General features: G+C 36.7%; 2 protein-coding genes and 10 non-coding genes across 12 annotated transcripts; 5 read left to right on the top strand and 7 right to left on the bottom strand.

The window, feature by feature from the left end:
- Positions 1-251: 251 nt before the first annotated feature.
- Trnaf-gaa (transfer RNA phenylalanine (anticodon GAA)) lies at positions 252-324 on the bottom strand. Its single transcript has one exon. It is a non-coding gene; the product is annotated as a tRNA-Phe (tRNA).
- Positions 325-330: 6 nt separating this feature from the next.
- On the bottom strand, positions 331-405 carry Trnai-aau (transfer RNA isoleucine (anticodon AAU)). Its single transcript has one exon. It is a non-coding gene; the product is annotated as a tRNA-Ile (tRNA).
- A 250-nt stretch (positions 406-655) lies between these two features.
- On the bottom strand, positions 656-726 carry Trnag-gcc (transfer RNA glycine (anticodon GCC)). The gene has a single exon. It is a non-coding gene; the product is annotated as a tRNA-Gly (tRNA).
- A 6-nt stretch (positions 727-732) lies between these two features.
- Trnae-uuc (transfer RNA glutamic acid (anticodon UUC)) lies at positions 733-805 on the bottom strand. Its single transcript has one exon. It is a non-coding gene; the product is annotated as a tRNA-Glu (tRNA).
- Positions 806-1,660: 855 nt separating this feature from the next.
- Positions 1,661-1,733, bottom strand: Trnaf-gaa (transfer RNA phenylalanine (anticodon GAA)). The gene has a single exon. It is a non-coding gene; the product is annotated as a tRNA-Phe (tRNA).
- Positions 1,734-1,739: 6 nt separating this feature from the next.
- Trnai-aau (transfer RNA isoleucine (anticodon AAU)) lies at positions 1,740-1,813 on the bottom strand. Its single transcript has one exon. It is a non-coding gene; the product is annotated as a tRNA-Ile (tRNA).
- An 869-nt stretch (positions 1,814-2,682) lies between these two features.
- Positions 2,683-2,754, top strand: Trnae-uuc (transfer RNA glutamic acid (anticodon UUC)). Its single transcript has one exon. It is a non-coding gene; the product is annotated as a tRNA-Glu (tRNA).
- Positions 2,755-2,761: 7 nt separating this feature from the next.
- Trnag-gcc (transfer RNA glycine (anticodon GCC)) lies at positions 2,762-2,832 on the top strand. The gene has a single exon. It is a non-coding gene; the product is annotated as a tRNA-Gly (tRNA).
- Positions 2,833-3,082: 250 nt separating this feature from the next.
- Trnai-aau (transfer RNA isoleucine (anticodon AAU)) lies at positions 3,083-3,156 on the top strand. Its single transcript has one exon. It is a non-coding gene; the product is annotated as a tRNA-Ile (tRNA).
- Positions 3,157-3,162: 6 nt separating this feature from the next.
- Trnaf-gaa (transfer RNA phenylalanine (anticodon GAA)) lies at positions 3,163-3,235 on the top strand. The gene has a single exon. It is a non-coding gene; the product is annotated as a tRNA-Phe (tRNA).
- Positions 3,236-5,029: 1,794 nt separating this feature from the next.
- On the bottom strand, positions 5,030-6,831 carry LOC143465049 (uncharacterized). Its single transcript, XM_076963180.1, has 4 exons — positions 6,648-6,831; positions 5,680-5,746; positions 5,447-5,600; positions 5,030-5,329 (listed from the first exon to the last, which is right to left on the bottom strand). The coding sequence occupies exons 1-4, from the start codon at positions 6,813-6,815 to the stop codon at positions 5,269-5,271; spliced, it is 450 nt and encodes a 149-aa protein (XP_076819295.1). The 5' UTR covers positions 6,816-6,831; the 3' UTR covers positions 5,030-5,268.
- A 3,793-nt stretch (positions 6,832-10,624) lies between these two features.
- On the top strand, positions 10,625-13,082 carry LOC143465466 (uncharacterized). Its single transcript, XM_076963786.1, has 3 exons — positions 10,625-10,998; positions 11,180-12,031; positions 12,134-13,082. The coding sequence occupies exons 1-2, from the start codon at positions 10,972-10,974 to the stop codon at positions 11,966-11,968; spliced, it is 816 nt and encodes a 271-aa protein (XP_076819901.1). The 5' UTR covers positions 10,625-10,971; the 3' UTR covers positions 11,969-12,031; positions 12,134-13,082.
- Positions 13,083-18,657: the final 5,575 nt, after the last annotated feature.

An 18,657-nucleotide genomic window follows, 5' to 3' on the forward strand; every position in this document is an offset into this window, starting at 1 on the left:
AACTAATCCACGGAAAACAAATATGCGACTTCTAAATAATTTACAGCTTAGCCTGGACCTTCAATCCGCTATCGCCAAAACCATATCAAACCAGCCCACGTCGACGTCACATGCGCATTGGACTGCAACATTTTTCGTCTTTTTAATATCACGCATTGGTTGAGACCTCGTCACACATAAAATGTTCCCGCTTAAAATTGTGTTCCTAAAAGGAAATGACTTCTCAAAAGAACGAAGTAATCGAAATTAGTTGCCTCGATCCGGGATTGAACCAGGGATCTTTAGATCTTCAGTCTAACGCTCTCCCAACTGAGCTATCGAGGCAAGCTTTGGCCAATACGTGGGCTCGAACCCGCGACATGCGCGTTATTAGCACGACGCTCTAACCAACTGAGCTAATCGGCCTCGATTGTTTGGGTTCCAAAACAACGATTAATTTCACCATTATTCCGACTTTGAAATTCTTGTTTTATTGAAGAATTTTCTGGCAAATTGAGAATTTTTTTTTCAGCAATCCATTTCTCTAAGTTATCACGGCATATACCTCCCTATTAACGAACAACAATCCTTATTCTTCAAAACATTTTTGTCATCAAAGCGAAAATACACTTTCTGGGCACTCACACGAAAGGTTATCCAGGTAATGTTAAGAAAATGCATTGACCGGGAATCGAACCCGGGCCTCCCGCGTGGCAGGCGAGAATTCTACCACTGAACCATCAATGCATGCACTTACCCAGACCGGGAATCGAACCCGGGCCGCCTGGGTGAAAGCCAGGAATCCTAACCACTAGACCATCTGGGAGCGGCGATCGATCTTTATTTGATCCAGTAAATGTACTTTGACTGAAATCCGGCTCAAGGGATCATGAGCCAATTTTTAAAAAATAGGCTTTTCAATGCAAAGTACATTTAACTAAGAAGCTACTGTCGTAGAACCACTTCACGAGCCTCCATCAATATTCGCTTGCAACGAGATCTAGGCTAAGAATGCCTACATTCTCAGTTTGACAGAATTACAAAATAATAACAAACCAGCCCACGTCGACGTCACATGCACATTGCACTTCGACATTTTTCATCCAGTAGATATGACGCATTGGTTGCGAAATCGTCATAAACACAGTGTTTCCAGCTGAAAAATGTGTTCCTAATGCGAACTGACACCTCAACAAAACAAAGTGAACGAAATTAGTTGCCTCGACACGCGATTGAACCAGGGACCATTGAACATTAAACCAAGAAGCTACTATCGCAAAACTACATCACGAGCCTTCCTCAATTTTGGCTTGCAACGATATATAGGCTAGGAATGCCTACATTCTTAGTTTGGACAGAATCATTTTACTAAAATTTATAAAACAACCACCTAAACTTTACAGCATGTTTTGAGAGTAAAAGTTTCGGACAACTAATCCACGGAAAACAAATATGCGACTTCTAAATAATTTACAGCTTAGCCTGGACCTGCAATCCGCTATCGCCAAAACCATATCAAACCAGCCCACGTCGACGTCACATGCGCATTGGACTGCAACATTTTTCGTCTTTTTAATATCACGCATTGGTTGAGACCTCGTCACACATAAAATGTTCCCGCTTAAAATTGTGTTCCTAAAAGGAAATGACTTCTCAAAAGAACGAAGTAAGCGAAATTAGTTGCCTCGACCCGGGATTGAACCAGGGATCTTTAGATCTTCAGTCTAACGCTCTCCCAACTGAGCTATCGAGGCAAGCTTTGGCCAATACGGGGCTCGAACCCGCGACATTCGCGTTATTAGCACGACGCTCTAACCAACTGAGCTAATCGGCCTCGATTGTTTGGGGTCCAAAACAACGATTAATTTCACCATTATTCCGACTTTGAAATTCTTGTTTTATTGAAGAATTTTCTGGCAAATTGAGAATTTTTCTTTCAGCAATCCATTTCTCTAAGTTACCACGGCATATACCTCCCTATTAACGAACAACAATCCTTATTCTTCAAAACATTTTTGTCAACAAAGCGAAAAAAAACTTTCTGTGCTCAGTTTTTATTTTTTTTCCGACCAACCATATTTGTTTTCCGTGGATTAATTGTCTGAAACTTTAACTCTCAAAACATGCTGTAAAGTTTAGGTAGTTGTTTTATAAATTTTAGTAAAATGATTCTGTCCAAACTAAGAATGTAGGCATTCCTAGCCTATATCTCGTTGCAAGCCAAAATTGAGGAAGGCTCGTGATGTAGTTTTGCGATAGTAGCTTCTTGGTTTAATGTTCAATGGTCCCTGGTTCAATCGCGTGTCGAGGCAACTAATTTCGTTCACTTTGTTTTGTTGAGGTGTCAGTTCGCATTAGGAACACATTTTTCAGCTGGAAACACTGTGTTTATGACGATTTCGCAACCAATGCGTCATATCTACTGGTTGAAAAATGTCGAAGTGCAATGTGCATGTGACGTCGACGTGGGCTGGTTTGTTATTATTTTGTAATTCTGTCAAACTGAGAATGTAGGCATTCTTAGCCTAGATCTCGTTGCAAGCGAATATTGATGGAGGCTCGTGAAATGGTTCTGCGACAGTAGCTTCTTAGTTAAATGTACTTTGCATTGAAAAGCCTATTTTTTTTAAATTGGGTCATGATCCCTTGAGCCGGATTTCAGTCAAAGTATATTTACTGGATCAAATAAAGATCGATCGCCGCTCCCAGATGGTCTAGTGGTCAGGATTCCTGGCTTTCACCCAGGCGGCCCGGATTCGATTTCCGGTCTGGGAAAGTGCATGCATTGATGGTTCAGTGGTAGAATTCTCGCCTGCCACGCGGGAGGCCCGGGTTCGATTTCCGGTCAATGCATTTTCTTAACATTACCTGGATAACCTTTCGTGTGAGTGCCCAGAAAGTGTATTTTCGCTTTGATGACAAAAATGTTTTGAAGAATAAGGATTGTTGTTCGTTAATAGGGAGGTATATGCCGTGATAACTTAGAGAAATGGATTGCTGAAAGAAAAATTCTCAATTTGCCAGAAAATTCTTCAATAAAACAAAAATTTCAAAGTCGGAATAATGGTGAAATTAATCGTTGTTTTGGACCCCAAACAATCGAGGGCGATTAGCTCAGTTGGTTAGAGCGTTGTGCTAATAACGCGAATGTCGCGGGTTCGATCCCCGCATTGGCCAAAGCTTGCCTCGATAGCTCAATTGGGAGAGCGTTAGACTGAAGATCTAAAGGTCCCTGGTTCAATCCCGGGTCGAGGCAACTAATTTCGATCACTTCGTTCTTTTGAGAAGTCATTTCCTTTTAGGAACACAATTTTAAGCGGGAACATTTTATGTGTGACGAGGTCTCAACCAATGCGTGATAAAAGACGAAAAATGTTGCAGTCCAATGCGCATGTGACGTCGACGTGGGCTGGTTTGATATGGTTTTGGCGATAGCGGATTGCAGGTCCAGGCTAAGCTGTAAATTATTTAGATGTCGCATATTTGTTTTCCGTGGATTAGTTGTCCGAAACTTTTACTCTCAAAACATGCTGTAAAGTTTAGGTGGTTGTTTTATAAATTTTAGTAAAATGATTCTGTCCAAACTAAGAATGTAGGCATTCCTAGCCTATATATCGTTGCAAGCCAAAATTGAGGAAGGCTCGTGATGTAGTTTTGCGATAGTAGCTTCTTGGTTTAATGTTCAATGGTCCCTGGTTCAATCGCGTGTCGAGGCAACTAATTTCGTTCACTTTGTTTTGTTGAGGTGTCAGTTCGCATTAGGAACACATTTTTCGGCTGGAAACACTGTGTTTATGACGATTTCGCAACCAATGCGTCATATCGACTGGATGAAAACTCTCGAAGTGCAATGTGCATGTGACGTCGACGTGGGCTGGTTTGTTATTATTTTGTAATTCTGTCAAACTGAGAATGTAGGCATTCCTAGCCTAGATCTCGTTGCAAGCGAATATTGATGGATGCTCGTGAAGTGGTTCTGCGACAGTAGCTTCTTAGTTAAATGTACTTTGCATTGAAAAGCCTATTTTTTTAAAATTGGGTCATGATCCCTTGAGCCGGAATTCAGTCAAAGTATATTTACTGGATCAAATATAGATCGATCGCCGCTGCCAGATGGTCTAGTGGTCAGGATTCCTGGCTTTCACCCAGGCGGCCCGGGTTCGATTCCCGGTGAATACATTTTCTTAATATAACCTGGATGACCTTTCGTGAAAGTGCCCAGAAAGTGTATTTTCGCTTTGATGATAAAAATGTTTTGAAGAAAAAGGGTTGTTGTTCGTTATTAGGGAGTTGATGCCGTGATGATTTAGAGAAATGGATTGTTTAAGCAAAAATTCTCAATTTGCCAGAAAATTCTTCAAAAAAACAAAAATTTTAAAGTCGGAATAATCTTGAAATTAATCGTTGTTTTGGACCACAAACAATCGTCTACGGTTAGCTCAGTTGGTTAGAGCGTCGAGCTAATAACGCGAATGTCGCGGGTTCGAGCCCCATATTGGTTAAAGCTTCTCTCGATAGCTCAGTTGGGAGAGCGTTAGACTGAAGATCTAAAGATCCCTGGTTCAATCCCTTTTGGAGGCAACTAATTTCGTTCACTTCTTTTTGTTGAGGTGTCGGTTCGCATTAGGAACACATTTTTTAGCTGGCCACACTGTGTTTATGGCGATTTCGCAACCAATATGCGTCATATCTACTGGATTAAAAATGTTGAAGTGCAATGTGCATGTGACGTCGACGTGGTCTGTTTTGTTATTATTTTGTAATTCTGTCAAACTGAGAATGTAGGGATTCCTAGCCTAGATCTAGAGCCTAGCCTTGTTTCGATTCTTTATCAATTCCCTGTTCGTATCAACATTAAAATTTTCTTACGAAGTATAGTTGCATGATAGTTACATGTTCTAAATAATATCAATAAATTTGCTTTTGTCGATATTTATTGTGTTTCACTTTAGAGTACATTTTGCGATCATTTTAGTTCAGGTTTGCGTTTTTAATCAACTTTCCTGTTTTATACGATCAAATAATTCGGAAATCATCAATTTAGCACAAGTTTTCCAATGCAGATTGTTTTATTTCTGCTGATGTTAAACAACAACTTTACCGCTCACACAGAACAGCGTTTGTCGTACCACAATTAACGTCATCCCATTTGTAGTCATAGTATCGAGCTACAATCGAGCAGTCGGCGTCATTGTGGTTATCTGGCTGACCATCATGCCAGTCCTCGGTTGCATTTGTGTCTTTTGAGCCATCTGTCCATACAAACTCTTCTTCACTCGCGTCATCGGTTTATCCAAACCAGTAACCGTGGATGTTGCTGAAACGTTTCAAAACGTTGTCGACAAGGAAGCTGAAAAGTTCATTCAATATAAAGATTTCTATTATTTACGGTATGATTACGAAATTGAGAAATCAATCACGCAATCAAGTAATAGCTTATTATTTTATCGAAACAATTTTCAATTACCGTCTCGACTCGTCGTCCCTGATGCCGAATGTAGCGATCCTCGCGTTTTTGTCTTTGCAGATAACTTTGGCTGTGTCAAAATTGACATATGCTCCCTCTGTTGAAACCCAGTATTGGCGACCGTTAAGTCCAGTCAACCACCCTGGCTCAAGATCTATCATACAACGTTAGCGACCAATTCATTAGCTAATAAATTTTATAATTTCAGCATAAAATTCATTGCATTTATTTACCACAAGTCGGCATAGGCACATCTGGTCCGTCCGGTTTTGTCACATCGAGGATCGGAATCGGTGGTTCCTGAAAATCAGAAAAAACAACTCATGTAAAAAGGACTTCTCGTATAGGTTATACATGTTTTTCATAAACTTTGTTTTATAAAGGGAAGCCTACATGACTCTATGCAAGACAATATCATAATTTACCGGCTCTGCTATGACGTTGCCTTGCAAATCGGTGTAAATCGCCTCTCCCGGACCGTTTGGAGATCGTCTACAGCAGGGCTTCCCAAACTTTTTTGCTCGCGACCCCTTTCAAACTTCTGAAGTTTTCCACGACCCTTCACGTTTAAATTGATTAAATTAGCAGTGCGAAACATACATTAGTCATTAGTGAAATTTATTGAGATGCAAAGAGTAAAGACTGAATTCAAGCAACCAGTACTCAAAGTCTACTTACTACTTTACACATATATAGGCTACTGGAAACAAAAAAGCACACACATTTATTCAGTGTGATTGATGCGACTGCTTTCTGCTACAAAGCAAGTCCAGCCGTGGCTCAATATCTGTTAATGCTGGTCTCAAGGCGGTTTCAATGTTGATTAGGCTGGAACGATATTTTGTTTCGATTGTATTTTGTACTTCGTGTAAAATTGGTATACGCTCTGCGACCCCTGAAGTTCGTTACGCGACCCCTTGCGGGGTCGCGACCCCCAGTTTGGGAAGCCCTGGTCTACAGTATACGGGAACTTCACATGAATGATACTGACAACAAACTTGCCCAACCACCGCCAGAAGCAATGCAATGAAAAACAGTAACATCTTACTCTTTTATTAAGTGTGTTTCACCCCTGAAAAAGCAAACTAGATTTCGAATCTTTTGATGTTGCCAAAAGGAAATGATTTGCAAGGCACGGTGAACAAAAAAGAGACTGTATATTTAGATTAAAAAAAAAACACTTTTCTGTTTGTTAATCTACCTGCAGAGATGGAGAAAGTTTAAGAATGGGCACTGATCGCCACACCACCACTGTTTTATTATCTTTATTACGACGACATATCGCTGGCACCTTGCAACCGGCGTACTGGCCCTTGCATAGTGTTCCAGCAACTAAGAGCAAAACCAGAGCTCGCATATTGTGATTCATCTTCGCTAGAAAATAAAGTTGCTGTATAAAGTCGACATCGGCTTATGTATCGCACGAAAGCGGGCGTGTCCCACAACTTCATACGTGTCTGCATGAAAGTTTTTTCCATATTTGGTGATCTTAACATGGCAACCGCATACTTCGCGTAATGACCAAAGGCAAGAAAGCTACTTATTTAATGATGCTTTAATTATATTATTGTACAAAAACATGCTAAACTTTAACAGGTGACATTATAAGTAGGTTCTTTCGGCTTATGGACGACAATTACGGAGATCATGTTCTCACTTATATTTTGCAACCAGAGCTATAAGTGAGTGTAATTATATAGGTTATTGACTGTATTTTATAATGCTTATATAAAACTATACATTTCACATACAGTTTCATATATCGTAATTCTGTTTTCATTGTCTAACTTATTTTGTTGAATTACTCCAATATATCAGAAAAGTGCAAATAAGTTTGTGCCGTAACGGCTAAAGACAGTTTTTAAAGTTCATACTTGACGCGTTATCACGTTTGTTGCTAATTGGATAAACTTTTGAAAACTTTTTCATCTAAAACAACTTAGACCGGTTTTGCATCAAACGTTTATAACAAGTTTGCCAAGCATTGGAAGAATTTGCAAAACAAAACATTGCAATAAAACAGAAGCCTCTCAATAACTAATCGATGCGAGATTTGTATAAAACTACTAAATGGGTGTTTCTTAAGTTTTTGTGCTTTTATTTTTTGCTTAACAGTTGCTAAAACTTTTATTTAATCTTAACTTAAAACGTTGAATTTTAATGCATTCATACGTAAGCTAGTTCAAAGATAATCGTAAAACCTGATCTAAAACGAAGCAAGTTTTCAAGCAAAATTAATATTTTCATCTTCCAAAAATATTTATAAAAATTTTGTTTCTTTTTTGCCATAAACTTATATTATCGTTATGCACAAAGTAGACGCCTTAATAATAATGATACGAACTCGGAACAAATACGTAAATAATAAATTTAAGACAATTAGCCTACCACTACAACATTTCCAGCGATGGAATAATATAACGACTTGAATATACCAAATTCAGTAAGTTGCAGTGTGAATTTATTCTATCCTTAGCATCCATTTAAAAATTGCTGCTGGTATAAGTAGCGCTGCGAGCACGAATTACCAATGTAGAGAATTAATTTAATGAAGAGCTTTTGTGCATGTGTTGTTCATTTCGCATGGCATTGCAATTCCAAATATCTCACACTATAATATCATAGTAAAATAAAAACAAGATTTAGTTAGGCACTCTGAAGGATAACTTTATTTTTGATTTTTCTACACGAGCTTTCGCAAACATGAGCCTGCTTCTGATGGTGTACTAAGAAACCTGAAGAAGCAAGCTTACGTTTGCGAAAGCTCGTGTAGAAAAATCCAAAATAAAGTTAACCTTCAGAGTGCCTAACTAAATCTTGTTTTTATTTTACTACATACTGAAGAAAAGAAATTCATTCACCAGCTGAGCGCCTTTTGTTGTTGATTCAGTAAAGTTCATCAGTTCTTCGAACCTTTTCAAATGATCGTAAGTGTTTGTTGACATTTATATCCAACGTTTTGTTTACATATATCGAATTCTGCGCAGGTAAAACAATTGGAAATTAAAAAATGAGAGTTGCTGGGATCTGATTCTAATAACATTAGCGTCAGAAGTCTAGTAAAAATGGGCATTAGTCAAATAGCTTCAAACCGTACCTCACAAAAGGTCTATTTAATGATCATATGATTGTTTGGAAAACCTATGTTTGCAATTTTGGGAAGTCCCTATAAGCGAAACACTTTTCCTTTTGCTAGGTAAAGTACAAACCAATTGTTGCTGAATGCCTTTCTATCACCAAAATGAAAGAGTCACGTATATAGCTATATCGATATCACATCAATGACGTTGAACGAAGTTAGGGGGTCATTATTCATAAATGTTATATAGGGTTGGTGACAGATTATTATTAATACGACAATGTCATTTGTATTTATTGAAAAAAAGACTGCTTAAGAATGACTAAAACAATATATACTGAGAGTGCATATAAGGTAATGTAGCTACAACATACTAAAATGTAGCTAACGTAACTAATGTGGCTACTAACTACCAAAATGTAACTAATGTATCTAATAAAGCTACTAAATATCAAAATGTAACTAATGTAGCTAATTAAGCTACTCAATACCACCATGTAGCTGATGTATATAACTAATGTAGCTACAATATATCAAAATGTATTGCGCAATTATTACATTACATTTGCGTACAGTCTAAGATATGCTTTGAAGTTTATGCATAGACTACGATATGTTTATCTATATACGGTACTGTATCTACATCTACGGTAAAAATAAAATATTTTTAAGTCTCAATACATTTTAAAGTTTCTAAAGCAAAGTTAGGATCGCGTATAAAATTTTTCACTGCATATGCGACCTGTTACAACGACCTACAACGCGTTCAGCCAGCCATGCCAAACGCGTTTGTAGCATTTGCGTTACAGTTCATACTGTTTGACTGCTTATTTTTGTATTTGTTTGATGCTCTGTAAACAAGCAATGTACAGTGTTGCTGTACTTTGAAGATTTCAACAAGAAATTTTGTTTATTTTGATGTCATAAGCATATACAGCATGCCAGCACAAACTCCGGCATTATATCGCCAAAAACCAGAGTAGTGAGTAGTCTGCATTTAGCTACAAGATGCCTCAAGGCAAAACCGATCCCAAGCACATGTGACGCCAAACATTACTATTTCATTAGTTATTTGTAGGGTAACAAAAGAATAACTAGAGTTGAAAATTATCAAAAACATTTTGTGGTTTATAAAGTTTGAAATTAAGGATAAAAATTCCATTCCCAAAACTATGCGGCGATTACTTTTACCACTGAGCGAAATAAGCCGGAAAAAAACAGAAATTTGTTCTCAGTATTACAGTTGACAAAAAAACATGTATGTTATTATTGGTCTTATCTATAACGTAAAACTGGTGAATGTGTTTTCGGTCTACCATATGGAATTTGGATAAATCGATGAGCAAATAATACCAAGCTAAATCTATTGCCATTTTTCTTCAGTTCGTGTTTATTAGTGACTTTTACATACTTATGCCAGTGATTTTCTGGGTTCCACGACATATGGCCGCGGGAAAGTGGCCGCGAACAAACTCACCGGGGTCAACTGAACGTGACGTAAATTGACCGCAGACAAACTGACTGTGACATAAACTGGCCGGCGATCAAATTAACCGTCGATAAATTGGCCGGCGATCAAATTAACCGACGACAAATTGGCCGTCAAAAGGTCAAAATTCTAATTCACTATCTAGTCACTTCTGTTTATTTCAATAAACGTTTCAATGTGTATTGAAATAAAAAACAATTTTGTTAAAAACAAAGGAAATAGTTACAAACAAATATTTACTTTACATATCATATACTACCGAGTTTAAAATTTTGACCTTTTGACGGCCAATTTGTCGCCGGTTAATTTGATCGCCGGCCAATTTATCGACGGTTAATTTGATCGCCGGCCAGTTTATGTCACAGTCAGTTTGTCTGCGGTCAATTTACGTCACGTTCAGTTGACCCCGGTGAGTTTGTTCGCGGCCACTTTCCCGCGGCCATTTGTCGTGCTCCCGATTTTCTGTTATGTACGGCGTACAAAATAGTAAAAAGTATGCGAAATCCATTTATTCTTACAAGTTAAAAGCAATGCAAACTACTCTTCGTAAAAGGACTTTTCCTGGATGACGAAATAATCAGGCCAACATATTTCGACCACGTGGATTTCCCCACATGAATACTCAAGTTTCGTAAGGTCAAACTCTTTCTTTACTGCTTTACTTGATGAGCTTCGGTAAAATGCAAAAACGTTGCGACATACTTTTTTTTATTTCCTTAAGCACAGCCTCAAGAGATAACGTTCAGCGCTTTCGTGAGCAAGATCAGTATGAACACAAGTTGAAGTAGGCTTTATTAAGGCTATTGCTGTGGTGTGCGTCAGTTTGGGACAAAACGAAGCTTGTCGCATTTCACCTTTTTTATACTTCTAAATAAGTCAATTTGCTTTGATACTACTTATATAGGTAGCAAACGAACGCTAATGAAGACAATTATAACAAAGTAAGAAACCCGAAAAATGGGAAAAGCAACAGAAGTTTTGCAAGTAAGAGAAAGAATGTAGCTTACAAAGCGATAATAAGTGTGGACCATAAATTAAGCTTGAATTTCAGTTTTTTCTTCTTTAATCTTTAAGAAGTTGTTTTATATAATTTGCTACATATTAATATCAACCTCTATACTTTCAGTGACTTTCATAGGCTATGTAATGAAAATGTTGTCCACAGGGAAAAAAACATGAGATGTTCACCACTGAAAACCTCGTGGAGTATTTAGTAAAGGAAATTATAATACTCTCATCAGCCTACGATTTGCAGAAAGAAAATGTCGCCAATGAAAAAAGACCCTTGTTTGAGAAAATTCAGTATGATTTGAAGCAAACGAAAAAGAGATATAGTTTTGCATGTTTTCCACGGTTTAACTACAGGTGTAGTTATGACATCAGCAACCTAACTGGAAACAAGTTACTTCAATTTCTGGTCAAAATTCTCAACGATGATTGGAATGATGGTGATGCAGTGATACTTTTCATTGATAGAAAGTACCATGCTGCAGTTCTGAAGTATTCTACAACAAAATTAGAATTTAAAACTCATCCTTTTCCAAGAGAACAACTTGACAATAGATTTATCTTTCCCAAGTTGTTTGATGACAGCCATGTACAATCTGTGCAAATGGGCAAAAAATATTTGAAAATCTACTACGCACCTGTAAAGATAAAGCTATTACGAGAAGATGCTAGACATAGATTTGTAGTTTTCCTAGAAAAGAAAATGTCGGAGAATATTACCATTTCTCACCCTTATCATTATGCTTTTATGGGACTGCTGTATGAAATAGCCAAAACAAAAATATGCACACTTAAATATATGGAGGCAAAAGGAATTCTAAATGATATCCCGGTGGCAGCTTACGTAAAACTTGCCATGGACACTCAACAAATTGGGAAACTGAAGAGAGTTTTTGGTGAAAGAGAAATCCTGATTGGTAAAAAAGGTTACGTTCCGCTTTCTTAAAGGCAAGTCACCGCAAAGATGCAGCTGAAGAAATCATTTCTCGGTTAAGTTTTTGCAAAAGAGGTATAAGTGTATATGTTATAACAATTTGTCAATAGGAAATGCCTAAACAGGTATTTTAAGCAACATTTAGGAGAAATTCATTTTTGATTGTCTTTTTTGCAGATCAATTCCAAACACCAATGGATCTTACAGCATCGAAGACGTGAAAACAGTTTTACTGGAGATTAAAAACTTTTATTCATTGTGAAGCTATCAAAATGAAAGTTATAATGAAATCTATTTTGGTTATAATAGGTATATACTGTAGAAAGTAAAATTTTATGTTGAATGTCCTATAACGATTTGGATTCGATTATTTTAATTAATGAGGATATTGTTTCTCAATGCTGAGAATATTATTTAGTTTTGATAAATGTCATACGTATTATCTTCTTGTATAGTGGTTTAAATAGTAACTTTGATTGTGAAATTTCCATTGAAACTTGTAGAAACAGCTGTTTCCGCCCACCAAGCTTCCTGTGGCAACTGATACTACATTCTTTTTTCTCGCCATTTTATTTCAGTCCTTTTATAGTATATTAATCCTAAAAGTTTGTCAATTTCTTTGTCATTGTGTGGATCTTGTATAGCGTCATGTCGTCAAATGTTGTCAAACAAATGTTGTCCACGATGAAAGTCAAAAACGAATTCTCAGTTGACCCACACATTTGACTAAATTAACCAATAAGAGTGGTGCGAAAAACAGTGTACAATGTGATGGTTATAAAATGGGTACATAAAAATAATCCCGTGACACAAGAAGTTATGGAGCGCTTAACCAAGGAAATTAGAATAATTCCTTTTGATTTTGACATACAAAACAAAATGTGGTCGACACAAGGGGCCCATTGTTTGATAAAATTCAATACGAATTAGATCAAACACGAAAAAAAGATAAGCGTATTAGCTTTTTCCGATTTAATTACATGTGTAATTATGAAATTAGCAGCTTAACTGGACAAAATTTATTGCAATCTTTTTCTCAAACTTCTCAACGATGATCGGGATGATGGCGAAGCGGTTTTACTTTCAAGTGATGGAAAGTATCATGCTTGCATTTTGAAATATTTAACCTCCCAAATAAAGCTTAATATTCATGCTTTTCCAAGAGAACAACTTGACAATAGATTTATCGTTTCCAAGTTGTTTGATGACAGCAATGTTCAGTCTGTGCAAATGAATAAAAAAGAGTTGGAAAATTATTACCTACCTGATATGATAAAACTGTTACCAGAGAATGCTAAACAAAAATTTACGCATTTTTTGGAACAGAAAATGTCACGAAACATCATCAGTATTCAGCCTTATCATTATGTTTTTATGGGACTGCTGTATGAAATTGCCAAAACAAAAGTATGCACACTCAAATATATGGAGGCAAAAAGAATTCTAAATGACATTCCTGTGGCAGCTTACGTAAAACTTGCCATAGACACTCAAAAAACTGTAAAATTGAAGAGAGTTTTTGGCAAAAGATAATTCCTGATTGGTCAACAGGGTACCGTATCGATTTCTTTAAAAGCAAGTCACCGCAAAGACGCAGCTAAAGATAGTATTCTTGAGTAAGTTACGTTACATGTGTGTTACACCAATACAGCAATCCGCAGTATCAAAACGTAACGATATTGCCATAACATTGTTTAGATAAAGAGAAATTCATTTGTTTTGTTTTTAACAGATCAATTCCAAACATTAACGGCTCTTTCAACACTGTACATATAAAGAATGTTTTAGTAGAAATAAAGCAATTTTATTCGTTGTAAAAATAAAACTATAATATTTACAACCAATCACATTTGCAAGGCATTTATTGAAAATGTTTCCAAAAATTCAGATTGTATATTTCCCTTTATTTTGCAATTGTTAGAATTTTATTAAAGCAAATATTAATATCATTAACGCACTTATTTCAATGAGTTATTTGAATTTAAATGTAACTGTAAAAAGCATGTAAAATATCCTGTATATTAAGCAGACAAAAGCTAGAAAACAGTTTTGAAACTTGTTTGTACAAATATTAATTCAAAAATACAAAGCTTGAATCATGGATATCAAGCTTGTACATTCTGAGTACAATTATGATAGATTTATTACATCCCATTTGTTTTAGTTCACTGGTCTTTGCTCCACTTTTTAACACTTCAACTGCTCGGGTTGCTGGCAGACATAAATCAAACAGAGTAGATATTTTTCGTCGAAGATCTTAATAGGAGCATTTATCTTATTTGTATATATATATATATATCTTTCTCCTTGATAAACAATTAATAACAACAGTCCTCCAAATAAGGATTGTGGAATACTGTATTTTCGGTTACAATAACACTGTAAAATTTTATACATTGCTTGCATTTTGCAAAAGGATTATGCAAGAAAAATATGTAGCTATACTGCCAACAATTTGCAAAGGTTACATAATAATTTGCAAATATAAATATTTATTGAATAAGAACGTGATAAATTGTATAAAATACACAAATAATGCTTTGAGTCCATTCAATTTCACTTTAGTCTTTTTTCGATTCCAACTGAATATAAACATAATGACAAGATAGCTATATTTGCTTTTGATTCCTAAGTGCCGAAAAATCCTGTAGATTGTAGACTGTATCACATAAATGTCACCACTGATGTTTAAGCTAGAGAGCACTTGAGCAGATTCTTGCTTTCAAGAAAAATCTGCTGCTGTTAACATTTCAGAGTTCTGTCGATTCACAAATTTTTACGAAAATATCTAACCACATCGAAAGTGTATGCAAAAGTTTACACAAAATGATACATATAAGTTAGGAGATAAAAACATTCACATAATAATCTTCAGCTTAACATGCTTTCTTAGTCTGCTTATATACTGTAGTTTAAAGTAGCCGTTTTGTTTATCGACGTAGCTTCCTCACAAATATAGCAATGTCGTTTTCGATGAAAAGAGGGTAAAGAATCGGATGGAGAGCTGTGCTTTTAATCGAAAGAAGAAAGCCGGCGATGAAGATTTCTGTTTCGGGTGGAAGAGCGACACCTCCCAAACTGGCATAAACCATGATGCAAATCGGGATCAAAGCAGCAAAAAAATCAGTAAAAATAAACCTTGCTATTCGCTATTGCATTTTGCGATGTTGCTCCATTTCTTCACTACCATAGTCAGGTCGCTTTTGCATTCGATGGTATATTAAACTGTAATTGAAACAAACAAAGGCGAATGATGCAAGGTTGAAAGTGATATTAGCTGCAGAATAAATGACGAAATTCTAATTAGGGGTGAAGTAAAATGTAGACACGCAGACGATTGATTTTCCATAATAACATTGAAGATACGTATTGCATTGCCTGTTATCTTCGTCTGAGTAATTGTTCAGTGTACTGTAAGCGAATAATGTCATTACCTTAATTTTGAATTGTATTAAGAACTTTATAATTCTGAATTAAGGTATTGACGCCAGTCTATAACAGGGAGAGAAATAGTCGTGAAAAACCCACTCTAAAACTATGAACAGATCAAGGAGCTTATGAAACCATTCAAAAATAGTCCATGTAACAATACCACAGCAGTGTAAGACAGTAAACTAAGTAATACTAGGATGTACACTTCTTATTCGTTAAACACATGTTCTACTTCTATCCAACACCTTTGATCAAATGTTAGAATTATAAGTACAGTATATATTTGGGCAACATTTAAACGACATTTTATTTCAGTTTTTTTTTGTAATATTAACTCCAACGGTTATGTTAATTTCTTTGTCTTTATGTAGATCTTGTGTAACGATTATTTTCTCGTTCATGTAGCCAGGCTTAATTTCACATTTACGGTGAACCGCGACACCTTTAACTGCGAGTAACTGTGAGTAACCTTCAACTGTGAGACTGTGTAGCGTTATCACGCTAATGAAACAAACCGATGATCTTCGAAAAGCCACATTTAATTGGTCTCAGCCAGACGCCGACTCAGACTAAAAACTCTAAAAAGCGCACAATATTTATATATAACAAGGGTGCCAAATCACGTGATTAAAATAGTTAACAAACGCGTAGAAGGTGCTGATTGGTAAAAACGCATCAAGCAAAAACACGGTGATAAGTAACAACACAACATGTGAGGAACAAAGTCCGTAACACACCCCCCATCCTATATTTGAGGCCACCCGGACGAAACTTTCCCCTGTCCCATGGAATGTGAGCTAAATCACGGTGAATCGTGAATCCTATACAAGTTAAAAACATCAGAACGATAAAAAGTGTTCCATCACCAAAAAATCCTCGAACTCTAACACTTCTTCGTGCACTCCAAAACACTGGTAAAGTGAAACTTGCACGCACTTCATCTGTAACGGGCGTCGACATTGACTTTTCGTGTGTCCCTTCCGAAAGGTAGGCCCCTTGATTGTTGATAATTGAAGTTGGCGAACTCTCATCCACTTCATTATGTTCAGCATCGGAAATGTATGCATGGCTGTACTCTTTATCGGCATTGCTGTCGTCTTTCTGGCCTCCTTTCAGCAACATAGTTTCTTCAGTTTCGACAGCTTTCTTGGGGTTAGTGATGAAGCTGTAAAGACAGTCAAAATCTTTCTCCTCGAAGACAGTTTCTGGGAGAGACATGACCATTTGTGGATCCCTTAAGCCCTTCATCACACACAGAAACATTAAATCTTTTCGAAGACGTTCGTCTGTTGGATAGGCCCTTCTACCCAGAATGTTTACTGTCTTTACATAGTCACATGCGGACTCGTCTTGTAGTTGTCGTCTGTTGAAAAACGATTTCCGCATTCTATACAGAGCTTCTGGATAGTCGACAATCAACTCGAATTGATAAACAACGTCTTCTAAAGACATCTCAGCAACAGGTAAGTGACTTAATCTGAGAAGGAACATTTCTTGAATCGAAGCCAAGAAAAACGGTTTCTTCCCTTCATTGGAAAGCTTGGTTAGACGACAATAAGAATGAAACAAATACAAAAATTGTTGTAAGTCGTCTCCCGCTTTATAGAACGGCCGTGGAAGGTAGAAGATCGGATCGATAACATTCACACGACTGCTAACCCTTTTGGCGGTTGTGAAATCCTGGCGCGCTCGCCAATTGTAACGATTATTTTCTCGTTCATGTAGCCAGGCTTAATTTCACATTTACGGTGAACCGCGACACCTTTAACTGCGAGTAACTGTGAGTAACCTTCAACTGTGAGACTGTGTAGCGTTATCACGCTAATGAAACAAACCGATGATCTTCGAAAAGCCACATTTAATTGGTCTCAGCCAGACGCCGACTCAGACTAAAAATTCTAAAAAGCGCACAATATTTATATATAACAAGGGTGCCAAATCACGTGATTAAAATAGTTAACAAACGCGTAGAAGGTGCTGATTGGTAAAAACGCATCAAGCAAAAACACGGTGATAAGTAACAACACAACATGTGAGGAACAAAGTCCGTAACACTTGCACAGGGTCATAAATAAAATTTTGTCTATACTAAAAATGAAAGACGGTTTTTCATTAGAAGAAGTTAAAGAATGCGTAACCAAGGAAATCATAATTATTCCAAAACATTCAACTATGTGTGTAATTACGACATTAGCAACTTAAGTAGCAACAACTTACTGGGGTTTTTGTAAAAATTCTCCGCGATAGCTGGCAAATGGAAATCATAACGTATCCATTCCTTTCAAATGAGCTAAGCAACAGATTTACTTTTAATAATTGTTTGACGACGATTATGTGCGACTTGCTCAAGAAAAAAAACAGAGCTAAACGACTATTAGACCTACGCACTAGACAAGATTGCAATATTACGAGATAACTCAAAAGAAAGGGTTTTCGTCTTCTTACAACTTGTTTCAACTGGTATTCTCTGTACTATCAACAACGAAGTGCTAAAGTCCTTATATAAAAGATTCATTTAATGGGTCAAAAGCAGATTACTTTAGTTTAGCGTTACCTTCTGGCGTGGTTGGCGTAATTTTTTGGTCATGACCATAAAGACCATCACTGTACTATATGTTAAATAAAAGTAAAACTCATCTATTTGAAGATAACACGATGGAACTTTTGACAAATATATGCAATGTTACAGATGTATGCGACGGATTTAACGACTGCTCCGACGGCTCCGATGAATGGGATTGTTCATCTTGTTCCACATATGGACTGATACCTTGTACTTGCAACAAACCGAATATTAACACGTGCAGAAATAAAATGTTTTCTTGTTATTCATTATCTGGTGAGTTAGTTTTTGCCTAATTTAATATGTTTTTTTTCTGTACAGGATACGTAGAGGGTATGCAAAACTCCAACGACTAATACTACCCAACAATAAACTAAACTTCATGCTTTGGACTGTTGAAGGGAATATTAAAGTTTCTAGTTGTTTTAGTCGACAAAAACTGTAAAAATCTCGCTGATACACGTTAAGTCTACAGGTTTTCTGTTTTAAATCTTGCACAATATAAATTCAAAACTTGTTTTATCAGAGCGATGCGACGGAATTTTCGACTGTTCAGATGGATCGGATGAGCAGCATTGCCACTGTCCGTCTCACGCACCTCTATCTTGCTTATGTAATGATTCAAGAAACTTAACTTGTTCAGCATGCGTCCGGGTCAAAATGCGATCTTGTTATAAAACAAGACGTATGCTTGAGCTTTTTTAGC

This window comes from Clavelina lepadiformis, chromosome 7 (assembly GCF_947623445.1).
Source record: "Clavelina lepadiformis chromosome 7, kaClaLepa1.1, whole genome shotgun sequence".
Lineage (NCBI taxonomy): Eukaryota > Metazoa > Chordata > Ascidiacea > Aplousobranchia > Clavelinidae > Clavelina > Clavelina lepadiformis.